Below are 18,297 nucleotides of genomic sequence, written 5' to 3'. Positions count from 1 at the left end.
ATAAAACATAAATGAACGTCAAATAATTACAGTTTTCAGTTGAAGAATGTCAGCACATGATGCGCTATGCATAAAACATAACCAAACGCGAAATAATGACAGTGTAAGAATATCAGCCTATGATGTGAAAGGCCTCAAACATTACTAAACGCGACAGAATGAAAGTGTTAGAATATAAGCCCATGCTGTGCAATGACTCGTACATAACTAAACGCGACATAATGACAGTGTTAGAATATCAGCCCATGATGTGAAATGCCTCAAACATACCTAAACGCGACAGAATGACAGTGTTAGAATATCAGCATATGATGTGAAATGCCTCAAACATAACTAAACGCGACAGAATGACAGTGTTAGAATATCAGCCTATGATGTGAAATGCCTCAAACATACCTAAACGCGACAGAATGACAATATGTCCGAAACCTTACAAAATAGTGTATAACATGGTGTGTTATAGTATATTTACAACAATGTTAACGAACTGGTGTTAAATATTTTTTTAATTCATGCCCGTATTACTTATTTCTTGGACTAAACTCAAGCTTTCATTTTTTCGACACACAATTTTGTTGAGTTGCAACTTTTCAAATAATCAACATATTATATGTCGAATGTAGATGCCTTTTCATACAAATTGTATAAGTAATACATATGAATACTAACCACTAAGACCTGTATATAGAATCTTTCTTGAAAGAGCACCTGTCTGCTATTGTACAGAAAAATGGGCGTTTTCAAAAGGTATCAAAGAAAAAATAGCCCCACTAATACATTGATAACATCAACATGTTTGTAATTCAATCCATTATTATAACTATGTGCTGAAACATTTGAATGTTTGATTGTTGAAACTGGATTCAGCGAAGCCGAAGTGGTAATTCACCTGTTGAACTTCATGGTTCACAACCACGACTGGCTTTACTCTTGTGAACACATATACCAGCCAATACCAATATCCGGTGGTATTTGGATAATTAATATTGCCAACGCATACTTGTTGACATATTTGTAAAGTCCTCGCATAGATTTAATGTATGTGACTGATGACCTTCTTAAGCATGCGCTTAGATAGCAGTATGTATGCACTGAAGAATGCAATTGATTGGTGATTGATCTTTTTATTTTTTCAATGTATTACCATAGGAAGGTTTACAACACATGTACATATATTTTCACAACGTATTTATAGAGGTGACACATTTATAAGAGAAGTAGCCTGACCTTCCTTTGACCTTTAAATCGTCTTAAGAAGTCATTCTCAATTGAACGATGTATTAAAATCAAGGTAAACGTCCACGTTGCCATCAATAGAGATGCGAACAAATCAAACAAATAACTTTTTAATTGGAATTTCCTAATGCCATGCAGATGTCACTTATATTGACCCCGTGTTTAATATGGGGTAAAACCTTTGAGTTGCAGCTGACCTTGATTTTTATCAAATTTATTATCCTTTGTTCATCAAGAGACGGATTTTCAACTGAGATATCAATATACAATTGACAACTGTTGTTAACAATTTAGAAATAAGTGTAAACATATGTTGCATTTAAATAGCCGGCTACCAAGTCCGGTAAACAAAACAATCGCATACTAGTTAATGAACATTTCATTTAACATCGATGCCTGTGAATATAAAGAAGTGAAACTCCAGCTACTGCAGCAGTATTGCATTCTCATAATATACAATTAGTGGTAATTTATTTGAGGCAAGTTGCACAAACAGTACGAAACAGCACGATACAAAACAACATACACGCATAAAAGAATAAAGCTGGGGTCGCCGCTTTGGAACGGCAAATGCAACGCATTGGGGGTTTAAACCGGTTTAAGAGCGCTCAACCTCACACTTGGCCAAGCAATTATTTTGATAAATATAAGTGTAAATCAAATTTAACCTCATAGAATTGCAATTCAAATTAAACAATAATAAAATGGAATTAAAATGCATACAGTTTTATTACCATTTAATTACTCAATGGTAGGAAGCAGACCAGAGCAACAGAGTTTCAACTTTTTGAGGAACGATACAATGAAATTACGAACAAGTGTCAACTTTACCCCTTCATTTTAGAAAAACAAGATTTAAGAATATAGAATCATACAGTGAATATTTCAGATCATCATCGTGCAAATTCAGGAATTCATAATCAATGTTAATAACGAGCGTTGGTCGTCATATAAAGTGTTAACAAGAACATTTCAATGAAATGCTGAACATGATCAGAAATAAAACTATGCTATGATTTTTATTTACGCGTTATCTGTTGGATTAAACGGCTATGTCTTGTATTTGTTGAACTGTCATTCTTACACGTTTCCAGATGTTTTATAAATACAACAGCAGGAACTGATTCCCGTGGACGTTCACTGCTCTCAGTAAGGTAAAGATTTAATTTATCTTTGGATGACACGTTTGCACGAAAGCTAAAAAAAGCCTAGGATAAATTATTTGTAACACGTCAGATAACAGAAAAATTCAAAGTTACAAATGGCATCAAAAAAACTATTCCTAGCCATAACTAAATATAAACATTTTGTTCACAATCAATATATTATGTGTTGACACATTTGCAGCAGCCAGGGAAAGAGAAAATATCTATCTCCGTGTGGTCAAGGTTATCCGCCTTTTGAACTCCGATTTTCAAAACCACGGCCGGTGCATACATTTTCTCTTGAGAACACACACACCCATCGCAGCCAATCAACGCCCTACAAATAAAATTTTCACAGCTTAGTAGTTAATATGCACTTTTCGGTCAGAAGGGAAACAGGACTTATTGTTTGTGCGTACAATATCTGTTTCCAATGTTTAATCTTACGCTTTGAACGGTGTATGAAAACATTGTATGCGTCAAATGTCAAAATTTATACAACAAGTAAGGTTAGAGCGTGTGGTTGAATATTGTAAATAAAATAAAGTATAAAGAGAGTGTTCATAATCTGACAGAAGTCTTAGTAATGATATAAAGCTACGCGTGATCCAATTGTAATTGAAGAAATACTTTTGAATTTGATGCGGTCGACAGTACGAATCTTTTGTACTAAATAAACCATATCACTGTTTTTAAAATACTCACGTGCATGATTGAACAGTGAAAAACTGTTTCCTGCTCCCGTACTGCAGAAATGTGCGAACCTGCCCTCTAAGGTTGGTGTGATTTGTTGGGGCATGGAACGTGGCCCTGCTGTAAAATTGTAAAAATTTAATGAATTTTTAATTATTATAAAAATTATTTGCTTAGGAAATAATTAAACATACATATGAGACATACTTATACTTCAGTTATGTAATGCTTTAATTATATTTTTTATGTATTATTATATAGGGAATATTTGTATTATATCAACATTAAAAACATATGATGTCAAAGTATGATATTTGTTTTGTTTATGTTTACACATCTTTATTTGTTTGATGCGAGAAGATTTCCGTTATTGTACGTTATATTGTGTACTCAATCTTAAAAACCACAGAAAAGCCAAAACGTCGATTAAGGTCTGTTTTTAATTATTTGTTTGGTCGATGTAGTAATTGCTAAACATATTATTGACAATTCTGACTTTAATAAAAATATAACGTAGATACGTACAGAATTAAAAAGTACAACAAAACATTTAACTTACTTAGTGTATAACTTATTTATGTTTCAAAAATTGAAGCAATTTGATCGTCCATCATATCTTATTGTAACGTAAACCAAGTATTTGGTCTGTAACTGTTGCATTATGGCATTAGTGTATGCATTTATAAACAAAAACGAGTGTTTTTTTCTCGTTTGAATTGATTCTATATTTGAAATATATTCTTATGAAAGCAATGCCCTTTTCGCTTAATTCATGCCTAATGTTTGTTCCGAAAACGTATATTTTACTAAAGGGCCTTTTCAGGTTTTGGTAAATTGACAACATTTAAAAAAAAGTTGTTTCAGATTCGCAAATTTTCGTTTAAGTTATGATATTTGTGAGGAAACAGTAATACTGAAATTTACCATGCTCTAAAGTAACCATTATATGCATCTTTTGACGATTTAAAAAACCTGAACATTATAAAGCGTTGCAACGCGAAACGATTGAATAATTTGGAGAGTTCTGTTGTTGTCGTTATATCTTGTGAAATAACGAGGATCGCGTATATAAAGTATAAAATTTCTCCTATATTGTATGAGCACGGATGGCCGAGTGGTCTAAATGGTTAACTTTTTACTCCAGGACTCCAGGGGTCAGTGGTTTGAGCCTTGTTGAGGTTTACTTTTTTTCTTTTTTTAATTTTATTCTTGATTTTTTACTGGAGCTTTTTAGATCCAATGTTTACATTTATTAATATAAAGCATTTAATGACAAACTTAAATACATGCCAAAATCTTTGAAAAGGCCCCTTTAAGCTATCGTTCTGAGCTGTAGACAGATGAAAAATGCAAAAAATATTTATATAATTAATATTCAAAATAACCGTCGACATTTATATTAATCATCATATAATGGCTCAGATTTAATTAATATTTTTTCCTGTTTATGAATGCCTTGCTCAATGTAAGTATAAGCCTTAAAATGAGGCTCATCTTGCTGTGTTAACCGGACCATGCCGTTAAATACCCCATAGAAAAGGTTTAATAGACAGGAACAATGAATTAATAGTGCTCTCAATCCGACAAATGTACTTACGATGTACAACATCCATGCTGTACTCCGATAGTGCTCTGCCGTTTTTTTCTTCCCATGATGACGGGAAAACACGAGAATGAACATGTCTCACTACTGTTCACGGTCGGTTGTATAACCGTTCTATTGAAGTAAAAAGACTGCTGGAATGATACATTGAACAGGCGTTGCTCTTCTTGACTCCGGAAGAAGGCTGGGTAAAGATCCTTAACAGTGTCTTCGTTCAGCTCTGTCCGCATGTCCGCATGTCTCCCTCTAAAATGTATTTATGTATTATGCAACATTCAATGTATGTAAAATAGGTTAATATGTCCGTGATTTTGAATAACTGGGTATAGCACTTATAGTCAATCCGCATATGGATTGAAAGTATGAACCATAACCTAATTAACATTATTTTTAATTGATAATGCCCTTTAACCTTTTTCAAGATTCGATGTGGCCGTTGATAAGCTGTATTCAACCGTTGCAATATGTTCGTGGAAACCCCTTTTATCGGTGCTATTCGGTTCCCAAACGGACACTTTGTATAATTCGCTGCGGCAGTGAACTAATCTCGATTTCAGGAAAAAAAACCCTTAACGATACCATTATTGAAGAAATAGTAGTGCTGATAACAATTTATGTCAATCGTTCACGTGTCCGTTATTGCAAAAACCTTACTAGCCTTAGTCATAAATGTTTATGTGAAGTGCATTAAAAGTCAGTTTTAGCTTCAATTTAAAAGAAATTGTTAAAAAAGACACTGAATTTGCCAAATCTTTCGAGCTTCTTATAAGCCCTATTACGTTTACATCAGAAAATAGCGTGTTTTAAAAACAAATATAATGATTCTCAATGTGTTCATTATTATTTTGTACTTCATATTCGAAATAATTTTAAACGGCAATAAATTTTGATTAGCATGTTCAATAATAATTACATATAATGGCCTTTTCTTGGTGTTAACTGTAAATATAATTACAACAATAGCCCGGAACATTTTTCATTTTTGGATGATGATCACTTCCGTTTCTCGATATATCATTAAAACGAATTATGTGTGCGTCTCAAAGTTCATTCCTGCGTCTACTTAAAATATGCAACCTACATTTGATCGTTTATGCTCCTTGTCTCTCTGTAAATGAACGCAGCAACAACGGCTGCCAAAACCAAGACAAGCGCAGCAACCACCACTGACTGAAACGATATTAAATATATATATATTAAAAATAACGAATACTTTTTCTGAATATTAATTGTTGTTTTCGTTTCTGAAAAATTATTCGGTATACATTATACAATTACATGTATATGACAAATTCAACTGCCTTATATATAGCGTTACCTATTAATTGGTTTTACATGTTTCACTTGTAATGTTCTTAAAATATACTGTAACATATTCATTATGCAATCGATGAACATACCAATTGGTGCCTGATGCATTTAACTTTTGCCTTAAAATGTCAACATGTCTGAAAATTAACGATGAAAACTTTACATACAATCAAACGCGTATTATTTTACCTGCATTTTATAAAGTGTAACGTTTTTTATATAAAGCTCTGCATTTTAATACATTTTTCAAATTGTACACTTTCATCTTAAACTGTTCTTATTTAAAGTAAATGCATGATGTTAAAATGATTAAACATTAATTATATTTTAAAACGAGATAAAACATAATTACCAGAATTCTTGTCTTGTTACACGTCTCGCCCATTGTTTAATTAGCCTGTAAAAAATAAGTAAATCCTAAACGAGAAACCAACACGATTCAGTTCAAAACAAACGCTTTTATGTCGATCTTATTGTACGAACAATCTATACCTTTGTAACGCGTAATTTACCTACAAATGTTTATATTATTTTGACGATACGATTGGGTTTTAAAAATATTTAATTAATCAATGTTGTTGCTAAGTTGTTTTCACATTGGTCTATAAATGGTAAAGTTAAAATGAAACTGTCATTAGCCTAACTCCCATACACGTTGACACGGAAGAGTTGTATTTCCAATGAGCTGAATACGCCTTTATATAGGAAGTTGTATAAAATTTGAGCTCATCGCTAAAATTACTCGTTTATATATACCTACTGTAGTTAGGAATGAGTTTGTTAATTGAGTTCACTGGTTTATACCCTGTGTGACAGTAAGATATGATTGATGATGCGAAACAAGGATCTTTATTTATATAACACATTAAAGCAGCCGCAATCTAACCAATGATCAGCGCTAATGTTCAGCCAATCAAACAAGGAAGTTAACTAGGATTCCCCAATGCAACCGTTGCGCAATGTAGATACTTATGATTAAACAGCGATTGCAAACAAATTACTTAATACAACATTATGTCTACTTCATACCCGTAGCCAGGGGGGGTGCGTTGGGTGCGTTCGGACCCAATGTTTTTTGACGAGTAAAAAAATATTTTAACTACACGATGCACCCAACTTTATTCGACGCAAAAACAATTATTTATCTTCTCCCGGAAACCAGTGAGTCTGCGTATTTAAGCGTTACAACAAGATAAGTATTGATGCAAAGCATCAAAACGCGTCGGGAATTTCAGTGTAAAAGGCACTCAAAGAAGTTACATGGAACGATTTTTTTTCTACTGAAAATATTTATATATTGGCCGATTATTTTAAACAAAATAGAAAAAGATTCTGGTATAACCATTATCTATGATTTTGTGTTATAACCCCCAACTAACCATTATCTATGATGTTGTGTTATACCCCCCCCCCCCAAATAAACATTATCTATGATTTTGTGTTGTAACCCCCACATATTTTCTTTAGTTCATTTTATTTACATTGGTTTCCTTTGTTTTACTGGCATCCGTGTGCAGTTTTCATTAATGGAACAGAATTGTGTAGGTTTTAACAAATCTGCTTCATCGTGTAAGCGTAATTTCATATTTTTCTCAACTTCAAGGGAAGATGATTCTGAACTTATTCTTACGTTGCTCATTTACGATAGGAGTTGAGTACACATTGATATGAAAACACTGTAAGTTTTAATGTGTTTACGACCCTCCCCCCCCCCACCCTCTCATACATATATTTCATGGGCATAATAAAAATAAACAAAAATGGTTACAATAAAACAGCATATTTATTTAAACTCAAATGTCTACATTTAAACAAAAAGTTAACATAGAACACAAATAAAATAATTTGATTCTACTGGGGCTCGAACCTTGGGCCTCTCATATGTGAAGCGAGCGTGTAATCACTACACTACGGAACCGCTTGGAAAATCACCTAACTAAGATATTAATAAGTGACTGTAGTGTAACGGTTATCAATAAAGCGTAAAATTGAAGAAATTACGCGTTAACCAAAACTCGAACAGCAAAAGTATGCGCTATTGTTAGAAAAACCACAAAATAAATATATTTTGATAATGTTTTGTTTTTATACAAAACCAGAAAGTTTCACCGGTTCGCGTATTTGTCCAGTCCCTGTGATCTTTTATTATTTCCCAGTCCATGTGATCAGTTATTAATTAAAAGAATTAGCTTTGCATTATTGGCAATAAATGTTGGAGTAAATGTAATATGCACAAATGCAGTACTTATTTACACTAATTTACACAGAAAAAATCACCAATATGCAAGATACTCTGACAACAAAAATATATACATTGATCCTTAAAATAACTTCTCCTCCCATAAGCGAAAAAAATGCTACCGACAGGAAAGAGAGAACATTTAAGATTATTATTAACGGAATGTTATGCCAGCTTCCGAAAATGACGGAAATCAAAAGACACTCGTCGACTATTGCCGAATACTAATGAGTCACTGGTTAATAATTTTGCATTCACCAAGATTTATAACAATTAACGATTGTACACGGCATTTTGGACAGACTGCATTGTCTTTGTGTTATATCCCCGTACAACCGTTTTCGGATCACCTTAAGGGTTTTCAGACAAAAAATATCAGCTATTCTCAAGACAGGATAATTTTGTGTTCTTGTATGGCAAGAAAACAAATCATTTCTACTAAGCAATGTACCTTTTTTGTAGTTTACCAACACCTTATGGCATCGATTCTGCTCCAAAAACAGAACTGCCCACAATGTTTTAATTATGTAAAACTTGGCACTAGAAAATATGCCATACTCTGAAACAGTTGTCATAATGAGTATTAAACGTTATAATGAGTTTAAAACGTTATAACATATATGATCAGGTGGACGTTATTGTTAAATGTTCATTAACTGTGACGGATCTTGAACTTACGGGCAAATAAGTCCAATTTTTCTTCAACGTCCTGTTATTTAGACAATAACACACGACAGAGCTGGGCCGGGCGTCTATAATCGGCCCGCTGCCGACATAACGGCCCGAGGGCCATTATTCGGCAAGGGCCGATTGTAGACGCCCGACCCTGCTCTGTCGTGTGTTATCGTTTAAATATCACATATCATACTATTTTGGTCCTTCACGAACATTTATACAGAAACAGCTTTCCGTACTTTTATTTTCATTTAATTGATTACGCAGTTTATGAAGTACCTCATGTGACGTCATTTCAATGACGAAACTACCTAGACTCTCTGGATTTTAGGACAACAACAAATCGGACTTGGAGTGTTTTATTTAACAGTTAAATATTTTGTTAAGCATCGAACGATTAGTGTGTGTGTTTACGATGGATTAATATAATATTTTGAATGTGAATAACCGTGTTGGGATATAAAACTGGAATGAAACTGGTGAGACTGCATTTTCGATTTCGTTAAAATGTCGACTCGAATAACGCGATGTTTTGTTGAATAATTGTAATTGATGGATTATGCCTAAATTTAAGATAAGCGTCAGTGAATGGTTCTTTAACTGTTTGAAGGAAATCGATGTTGAATTAAAAGGGTAATTTCTTTGATGAAAACGTCCTTCCTTTGTCAGTTGATAAAAGAATGTCTATCCTCAAAGAATTGCCTGCTTACAAGTTACATTCAGTCCTTTTAAATGAAAAAGATGGATGGCGATGAAGAAATGTGTCCAGAATTTACTTCGTCATGGAAGCAAATTAAATTTTACGAAAATAAGCATGGTTATAACACAACTTCAGTGAGTAGAACAATAACCAGTAGATGATGTTTTACTTCTTTATTGCTAAGACTGAATGTGGACGCCATATTGTTCAGTATTATCCGCGCGATCCCATTCTTTTCTGATATGAAAAATCGGCCCTAGGGCTGATATAATTTATATTGGCCCGCTAGATACGAATAACGGCCTGCTCGCGACGTCATTTTGTTACTATTTATAGTAACGATATGTGAAATTTAGACAATAACACACGACAGAGCTGGGCCGGGCGTCTATAATCGGCCCGCTGCCGACATAACGGCCCGAGGGCCATTATTCTATTTTGGTCCTTCACGAACATTTATACAGAAACAGCTTTTCGTACTTTTATTTTCATTTAATTGATTACGCAGTTTATGACGTACCTCATGTGACGTCATTTCAATGACGAAACTACCTAGACTCTCTCGATTTTAGGACAACAACAAATCGGACTTGGAGTGTTTTATGTAACAGTTAAATATTTGTTAAGCATCGAACGATTAGTGTGTGTGTTTACGATGGATTAATATAATATTTTGAATGTGAATAACAGTGTTGGGATATAAAACTGGAATGAAACTGGTGAGACTGCATTTTCGATTTCGTTATAATTTCGACTCGAATAACGCGATGTTTCGTCGAACAATTGATGTATTATGCCTAAATTTAAGATAAGCGTCAGTGAATGGTTCTTTAACTGTTTGAAGGAAATCGATGTTGAATTAAAAGGGTAATTTCTTTGATGAAAACGTCCTTCCTTTGTCAGTCGATCAAAGAATGTCTATCCTCAAAGAATTGCCTGCTTACATCCAGTCCTTTTAAATGAAAAAGATGGATGGCGATGAAGAAATGTGTCCAGAATTTACTTCGTCATGGAAGCAAATTAAATTTTACGAAAATAAGCATGGTTATAACACAGCTTCGGTGAGTAGAACAATAACCAGTAGATGATGTTTTACTTCTTTATGGCTAAGACTGAATGTGGACGCCATATTGTTTAGTATTAGCCGCGCGATCCCATTCTTTTCTGATATGAAAACTCGGCCCTAGGGCTGATATAATTTATATTGGCCCGCTAGATACGAATAACGGCCCGCTCGCGACGTCATTTTGTTACTATTTATAGTAACGATATGTGCTATACATTTATATTACACCTCAGAGATATTGGTCCTTCTATATCTATATGACCGGTTTCAGTCTATTAAATGCGATAGAGGAACCTAAAAGTATATGGACCGGTCACTATTTTTATATATGGACCGTTCGGGGTTACACACCACTAAATTTGCACTGTTTTACGATGACAAATGATGGCGTCATATTTTAACGAAATGACGTCATTATTCCTGCGAAATTCTTCAGTTTATCTCTTTTTGATCTAAACCATAAACAATCGTACAACACTGTACAATAGTAAAGGGGAAACTCTTCGGTGTAATATAAGAAATAGTAAACTCCACTTCGGTCCCAATGGCATTATAGTGGCCAGCCAGGCAGCCACAATCTGTATATGGACCTCAGCCTACGGCTTCGGTCCATATACGGTTTGTGGCTGCCTGGCTGGTCACTATAATGCCATAGGGACCTCAGTGGAGTTTACTATTTCTTAAATAAGGGCTTTGAGACGATAGGACCAGTTGTTTGTGGTTAAAGGGTCTTCATGAAGCCTTAATTGTTGTACTCTGATATTCGTTTGGAAAATAATAACAGATTTGTTAAAAATAATTTTAAAAAATACAAGTAACCAGTTATAACATTTTTATTTCTGTTTAGTATTGATGCAGATAAGAGAAGACCCAGTTTTGTTAATCAGTTTTTGTTGTACAAAACACTATTATCACGTTTAGAGCAATGCTAGGCCTCAGGTACTATCTATAGTAGCAGGCAAACAGTTGTTTTGAAAAAAGTCAAAATTTTCCTTTTAATTTGCTTGATTTAGGAATGGTAGAATTTTGGAACGGTAAAATACACCAATGTTATCAGGATTCCAATAAATAATGATATTGTATACCGTTCCTATTATTGATTTTATATTCTATCAATGTGTTGTTGAATATGAAAACAAAGTGTGTGCTCGCATACTAGCTTCGGGTATAAAATAATGTATTTCCGTGACTGATAAAAAAAAGTGGTTATTGAAAAACGGCAGTATGTATGTTATATCATATTCATGTCGATCAGTCACTGGGTAGAGTCAATGAATGTGAATTTTCATATGTAAATGCTCTATAACTCCAGTATCTGAATTCAGATAAAAAGCAACCAAAATGCAGGATTTTACTTTTCATTTTCAAAATTTTCTAGAGAGAGGACCTCTAAACCCTCGATTGCAGGAAGGCAAAACCCCGATTGCAGGAAGGGGACAACCCCTCCCCCACCTACCGCTTCGCCACTTCGTTTTTCAATAACACTCGTTGATAGGAAAATTCGCACCCCCTTTTCAAAACTCTGGCTACGGGCCTGACTTGCATGGGCAAAAAGATTTGTTCTAAATATTTGTATTATGTGTCTTGCTAGTTAAATTGAAAACTTTTAAAAAGTTTTCACTTAATACTTAAAGTTATGGTGCACTCAATTTCTACATAAACTTGTATAATATATTCTGATATCAATAAGTTAAAACTTTGCACATAACACTCAGTATGTGTACCGAACACATGAAAATACCACCAAAATTCCGTGTTAAAGAAAAGTGAATGAGTCGATGATACCCCCATCATTTGATTTAAAGTGGTCACATGCGAGACTCGCTTCCTCTAAATTGTTTCGTGATCAAAACATATCAGCACATCTACTTTTAGATGACTCATTTGGTTAAATGGTTTTCCTATCGAAAGATTATCGGCTGAAAACATGGAAATATATTGATGTTATTAAAGGGGCCTTTTCAGAGATTTTGGCATGTATTGAAGTTAGTCATTAAATGTTTTATATATATGTATAAGTGCACACATAAAACTTTTAAGAAATTATTATTTTTTGATTGTTTTCCATATATTTGACTTTAAGAAACTGCGTGTGATTTGCCCTATGATTTCCATGCGAAGTTCCATACTTTTTTTGTATATGTTATGCTAATATCGTTTGAAAAGTCAATGCGCCATAATTTTATACCATAAGATCACATTTAGCGTAGTCAAATATTGAATAAAGGGCGATGCTATCATACTTAAACTGAAACGGTAAAATTGCAAAGCCCTGTTTTAAAAGAAGTTAGCTTTCAGGGCTCAATTTAACTTTTCTTTCTACTAGCAAAACATTGCGAGCAGCTTAAATACCAGCTCGCAAAATCAAAAACATTCTCGCAAATTTTGCTGGAAACATAAATAAAAGCGAGTTTGGACATTAGTTTAGTACTATTAAAACTAAATAAAATATGACATCAACCACAAGTTTTGGTGTTATATATGAAATTCTTTTTCCCACTTTTTCACTGTTTTCGTGGAATAATTCACTTTCCGTTTTTTTTTTCTCTCAACTCAACGGTTAACTTTGCTTTATATTTCGTATTGTTATTTCAATCTGTGGGCAAAAAGAAACAAGTTATTTTTCGCTTCGACGACATGACTGTTCAGGTTTTTTGTCTTTTAATTTGAACATGTGTGGATAATCGACTGTTTCATGTTCTTTGTACCAATACCATCCGTATATATGTACTATAAGCATACCAGTCTACATACAAGGTGCGAGCTTCCGCATATGGGTATTCGGACGTTCTATTAATTGAACTGCGGTTTAGCGTTCACAACGTCGAGCGCATTTAGCAATATAACTCTTTTTTTTCACTATTTCTTCACTCGCAAAAAAATTCTAGTGGCTTAAAACTTAACTCGCAATCGGTATTTTTCACTCGCATTTTTCGAGTGAGCGAGTATTAATTTCGAGCCCTGGCTTTAAATGTGTATTAGTTAATACTTAAATTAAAGCCCGAAGCTATGGTATCGTATCCTTTTAATCTAATTGGTACTCAATGAGATAAACCCGGTATTTGGTTGATATTGGTTAAATTATTTATTAACAAGGGCTGTTTGTAAAACATGCATGCCCCCATATGGGCTGTCAGTTGTAGTAGCAGCCATTGTGTGAATACGTTTTTTGTCACTGTGACCTTGACCTTTGACCTGGTGACCTGAAAATCAATAGGGGTCATCTGCCAGTCATGATCAATGTACCTATGAAGTTTCATGATCCTAGGCGTAAGCTTTCTTGAGTTATCATACGGAAACCATTTAAGTGTGTCGCGTCACCGTGACCTTGACCTTTGACCTAGTGACCTCAAAATCAATAAGGGTCATCTGCGAGTCATGATCAATTTACCTATGAAGTTTCATGATCCTAGGTGTAAGCGTTCTTGAGTTATCATCCAGAAACCATTTTACTGGTTCGAGTCACCGTGACCTTGACCTTTGACCTAATGACCTGAAAATCAATAAGGGTCATCTGCGAGTCATGATCAATGTGCCTATGAAGTTTCATCATCCTAGGCATAAGCTTTCTTGAGTTATCATCCGGAAACCATTTTACTGGTTCGAGTCACCGTGACCTTGACCTTTGACCTAGTGACCTGAAAATCAATATGGGTCATCTGCGAGTCATGATCAATGTACCTATGAAGTTTCATGATCCTAGGCATAAGCGTTCTTGAGTTATCATCCGGAAACCATTTTACTGGTTCGAGTCACCGTGACCTTGACCTTTGACCTAGTGACCTGTAAATCAATAGGGGTCATCTGCGAGTCATGATCAATGTACCTAGGAAGTTTCATGATCCTAGGCGTACGCGTTTTTGAGTTATCATCCGGAAACCATTTTTCTGGTTCGAATCACCGTGACCTTGACCTTTGACCAAGTTATCTGAAAATCAATAGGGGTCATCTGCGAGTCATGATCAATGTACCTATGAAGTTTCATGATCCTAGGCGTAAGCGTTCTTGAGTTATCATCCGGAAACCATTTTTCTGTGTCGAGTCACCGTGACCTTGACTTTTGACCTAGTGACCTAAAAATCAATAGGGGTCATCTGCAAGTCATGATCAATGTACCTATGCAGTTTCATGATCCTAGGCGTAAGCGTTCTTGAGTTATCATCCGGAAAGCATTTTACTGGTTCTAGTCACCGTGACCTTGACCTTTAACCTAGTGACCTCAAAATCAATAGGGGTCATCTGCGAGTCATGCTCAATGTACCTAGGAAGTTTCATGATCCTTGGCGTAAGCGTTCTTGAGTTATCATTCGGAAACCATTCGGTGGACGAACGGACCGACCGACCGACGGACCGACATGAGTAAAACAATATACCCCCTCTTATTCGAATGGGGGCATAAAAATGTACGCGTGCATTGATAACTACAGCAGTTGTACATCTTGGAGCATAATGCTTTAATTACAGTTGTTTTACAGTTGTTTTAGTCATGCGGTATTTTGCAAGTTGTTATATTACTAAAATGTGGTGTATGCAGTTAAGTAAAAGCATGTTATCATAAAAAATACGGTAATATTGTAAGTTTTCGGGCACCCTCTTTTTAGCTCCGCCTCCCTCCCCCAAATAATAAAATATTTTGTAACTGTTTTCGGACACCTAGAATGTCACGTTATATATATAGGCTCTAAATATTGGGACATATGCATTTCCTACAATTCCTCCTATTTACGTCGATTCGTTGACACGTGTATATACAACCGTGTGACGGTCATAAAACCTGAAAGAAGTATGCAAAGAGTCAGTTGACCGTTATATTAGCGTTGGGTGCAAAGACACGTGAACCTTTCGTAGGGTAGAAAATTAATGCATCAAGCTCGGAAGGAACACATAAACTTCTTAAGGCACACGCATAGTGTATTTAATGTTTCAGTCGATAGCAATTATCATATTTTGCTTAATAAGTGTATGTATCTAAGTTTTCAGACTTGACACAATGTAATTATTTTTAATTGCCCGTAACTTATAGTAATTATTCTTCAATTAAAAAAACTTCAAACACACTTAGTATCTTTTCGATATGATTCTTTGTGTAGAGGTGTACAACTTCCCTTAAAGGGACTTGTCGACAGATTTTCGTATTTTTGAAAAAATAAATATGTAAACTAAAGAATATATAATGTTTTTGAGTAGCTTTTTAAAGTGCAAAAAAATAGTTCGATACAAATTATTGCCGTCTTCGGGATTTAAAAGCCAATGCGCTACCACTGAGCCACGCAGAATTCCGTGTTGATGCACACAACCGCCTCATTCTATACATTGATGGTGACGTCACTACGTTATTGTCACCTTTATACTAAGACGCATCACATTGCCCCTGGTTTGGGGAAATATGCTTCCGCCAAAGTAGTTCTGCGTAGGAATGAAAATGTTAATAATGAAAGAAAAATCGTAATTTAGTGTGTGTTTAAAACGGAATGTTGTTTAAAGAAATGTTATTTAATTATGTTTACATGTGATTTTGAATCTCTATTAAGACTGATAGCGATTATCAGAAGCACGATTACCTGACCTACTTTCGCTTTCACTTTTCACTCGTGAAAGAAGTGCTACCCACAAGTCCTTTCGCGTTAGTACACAGGTCAGTAAGACCGGTGTGTACACAATGACAAACGCCTTAGTTAAAATCTGCATATTTTCAGAATTTCGGAGGAAAGGGGTTACAATCCCTTTATTATTTTACCGCTTTTGAATGATCCGTTAATGAACCGATATCTTAGCATTTTTTCATAGCCAATAGCGTTATTTTGCTTGCTTAAACATAATGCATACATGTTTTAATATATGACAATTATTATTAATTTACCGGACAATTAAAATATCTAGAACTGGGTTTTAAATTAATGTCTAATTAGGTTTTCATTAACACAAGTCATGCAATTGTGAATACTGTTCTTTTTTTTCTTTAAACACTATTGCGCAGTGAAAATTTAAAAAACAAAAAACATAATTTGCCCTTAGCAATCTTCACGCTGTCTGCTAGCACAATGTTGTTTTGGTTACATAAAGGGGATTTTACAGTATTCCGTTAATACCATTTTGTCGACCTCGGCATGCAGGTGCGAAAACGCCAGACCACGATTCCAAAGCACAAAATAAAGACTTGATTACGCGAGATCACGATTCAAACTCGTGATAGAATAATAGGTTAATATCGCAATCAACCATCATGTTCTCAAAGTGTTGACCTTTGTGTTTACGATTGCTAAATGAAGGTCCAATAACAGAATTAATAAAATGTGTGGTAAAACTGTCTAGTTTATATTTGCATGTATCTGTTATCAGATAATTTATGCAATTATCAAGGAATTACGAACCCAAGTTGTTGCCAACATTTTGAAAACAAAATGTTAATACCAGAGAATAAATAAGGTATATGCGCCCAGTGTTTAAATATTATGTAGCATAACCTTATTTAATATTATACTCAAGAAAATGATTTTTTGTTAAATTTAATGTAGGGTATAAACTAATAACATATCTAAACCTAGATCAAGTACTTGATGCTTATTTTTCTTCCCGTGTTTTTTTTTGTTAAAAATCTGCTAAAAATAAACTCCTTTATATGAGTTTCAGTTATACCTCAAAATGTTGCTTGATCAAGGCTTGTCATTTTTTTTGAAAGCTTTGATGTCTTAATTATATAAAACAAACTGAAGAAACGTATATAATTTAGTGTAAAATGAATAGAATAACAATTATACATAACAGTGAAGACAACAAATAAACTCTTTCCAGAAAAATATTTACGATTGTAAGGCGCGATATTAACTTTTGAATCACTTGTCCAGGCGGATAAACGACAGAAAATTTGACTTGTCCTGACCTTAAAATGTAAATACATGTTAATCTACTATGTAAACTTTTAGTTATTTTACAACACATATACAGTATCATTGCACGACTAGAAAAGTTTAATCCTAGTGTATACCTCAATCCTTCAGTAATATTGAAACATACGCTATAGTCCGTCTATTCTACCACGTAAAGTAAGAAAAGCAGAAAACCTTTTAAATTCATATAACTGCTTAAAGCTTACCTCTAGTTTTGCTGCTAGCACAAGTTCTTCAGCACGCTATGTTAAGTAAAACATTGAATTAATAGCAAAACGAACAAAGAACAAGGAACAACAAAATGCCTTAATGCCTACTATATTTTTCACACATAAAAATCCAAATGTCAGGTATAATTAGCATTCTTTTGACTTGTTTTATTCATTCCAAAGTATACCATTACACAATTTCACGTGATGCAATTTAATAATCGTGAATAGTGTATTATCTAAAATTTTAATGATATTGTATTGCTATGTTCGGCAATTGAATGCGTTGGAATTCATAAGATTTAAATTGATGGCATTGTAATTAAATGGTGTCCAATGATCATTTGTGGCACAAAACAAAATTATTCGATCTTGGCAGCTTATGAAAGGGCACAATTTTTTCAGTCGATAATGTATTCAGTATACGAAATGATCACTCAAGAATGATAACGAAAAAACAAAGTTAACACCTCTATAAGTTACTCATAACTGAGATAACCTTGTATTCATGTTAATTTATTCCCAAATATCCC

At 34.3% G+C, this 18,297-nt stretch overlaps 1 protein-coding gene across 1 annotated transcript; it reads right to left on the bottom strand.

The window, feature by feature from the left end:
- Positions 1-653: 653 nt before the first annotated feature.
- Positions 654-6,662, bottom strand: LOC127847462 (uncharacterized). Its single transcript, XM_052379386.1, has 5 exons — positions 6,341-6,662; positions 5,759-5,847; positions 4,672-4,923; positions 3,087-3,194; positions 654-2,718 (listed from the first exon to the last, which is right to left on the bottom strand). The coding sequence occupies exons 1-5, from the start codon at positions 6,371-6,373 to the stop codon at positions 2,562-2,564; spliced, it is 639 nt and encodes a 212-aa protein (XP_052235346.1). The 5' UTR covers positions 6,374-6,662; the 3' UTR covers positions 654-2,561.
- Positions 6,663-18,297: the final 11,635 nt, after the last annotated feature.

The sequence above is a fragment of the Dreissena polymorpha genome, chromosome 10 (genome assembly GCF_020536995.1).
Source record: "Dreissena polymorpha isolate Duluth1 chromosome 10, UMN_Dpol_1.0, whole genome shotgun sequence".
Classification (NCBI taxonomy): Eukaryota; Metazoa; Mollusca; class Bivalvia; order Myida; family Dreissenidae; genus Dreissena; species Dreissena polymorpha.
The sequence above is the reverse complement of the archived record's forward strand: the minus strand, read 5'-3'. Positions and strand labels throughout refer to the sequence as shown.

Bases quoted from the DNA above. Each gene is read 5' to 3' on its own strand.
- LOC127847462 (XM_052379386.1), bottom strand. From the start codon at position 6,373: ATGGGCGAGACGTGTAACAAGACAAGAATTCTG. The intron at 4,924-5,758 runs GTAGGTTGCATA...AATACATTTTAG, and splicing joins AGGAGCATAAACGATCAAAT to AGGGAGACATGCGGACATGC. The intron at 3,195-4,671 runs GTAAGTACATTT...ACAATTTTACAG, and splicing joins CAGCATGGATGTTGTACATC to CAGGGCCACGTTCCATGCCC.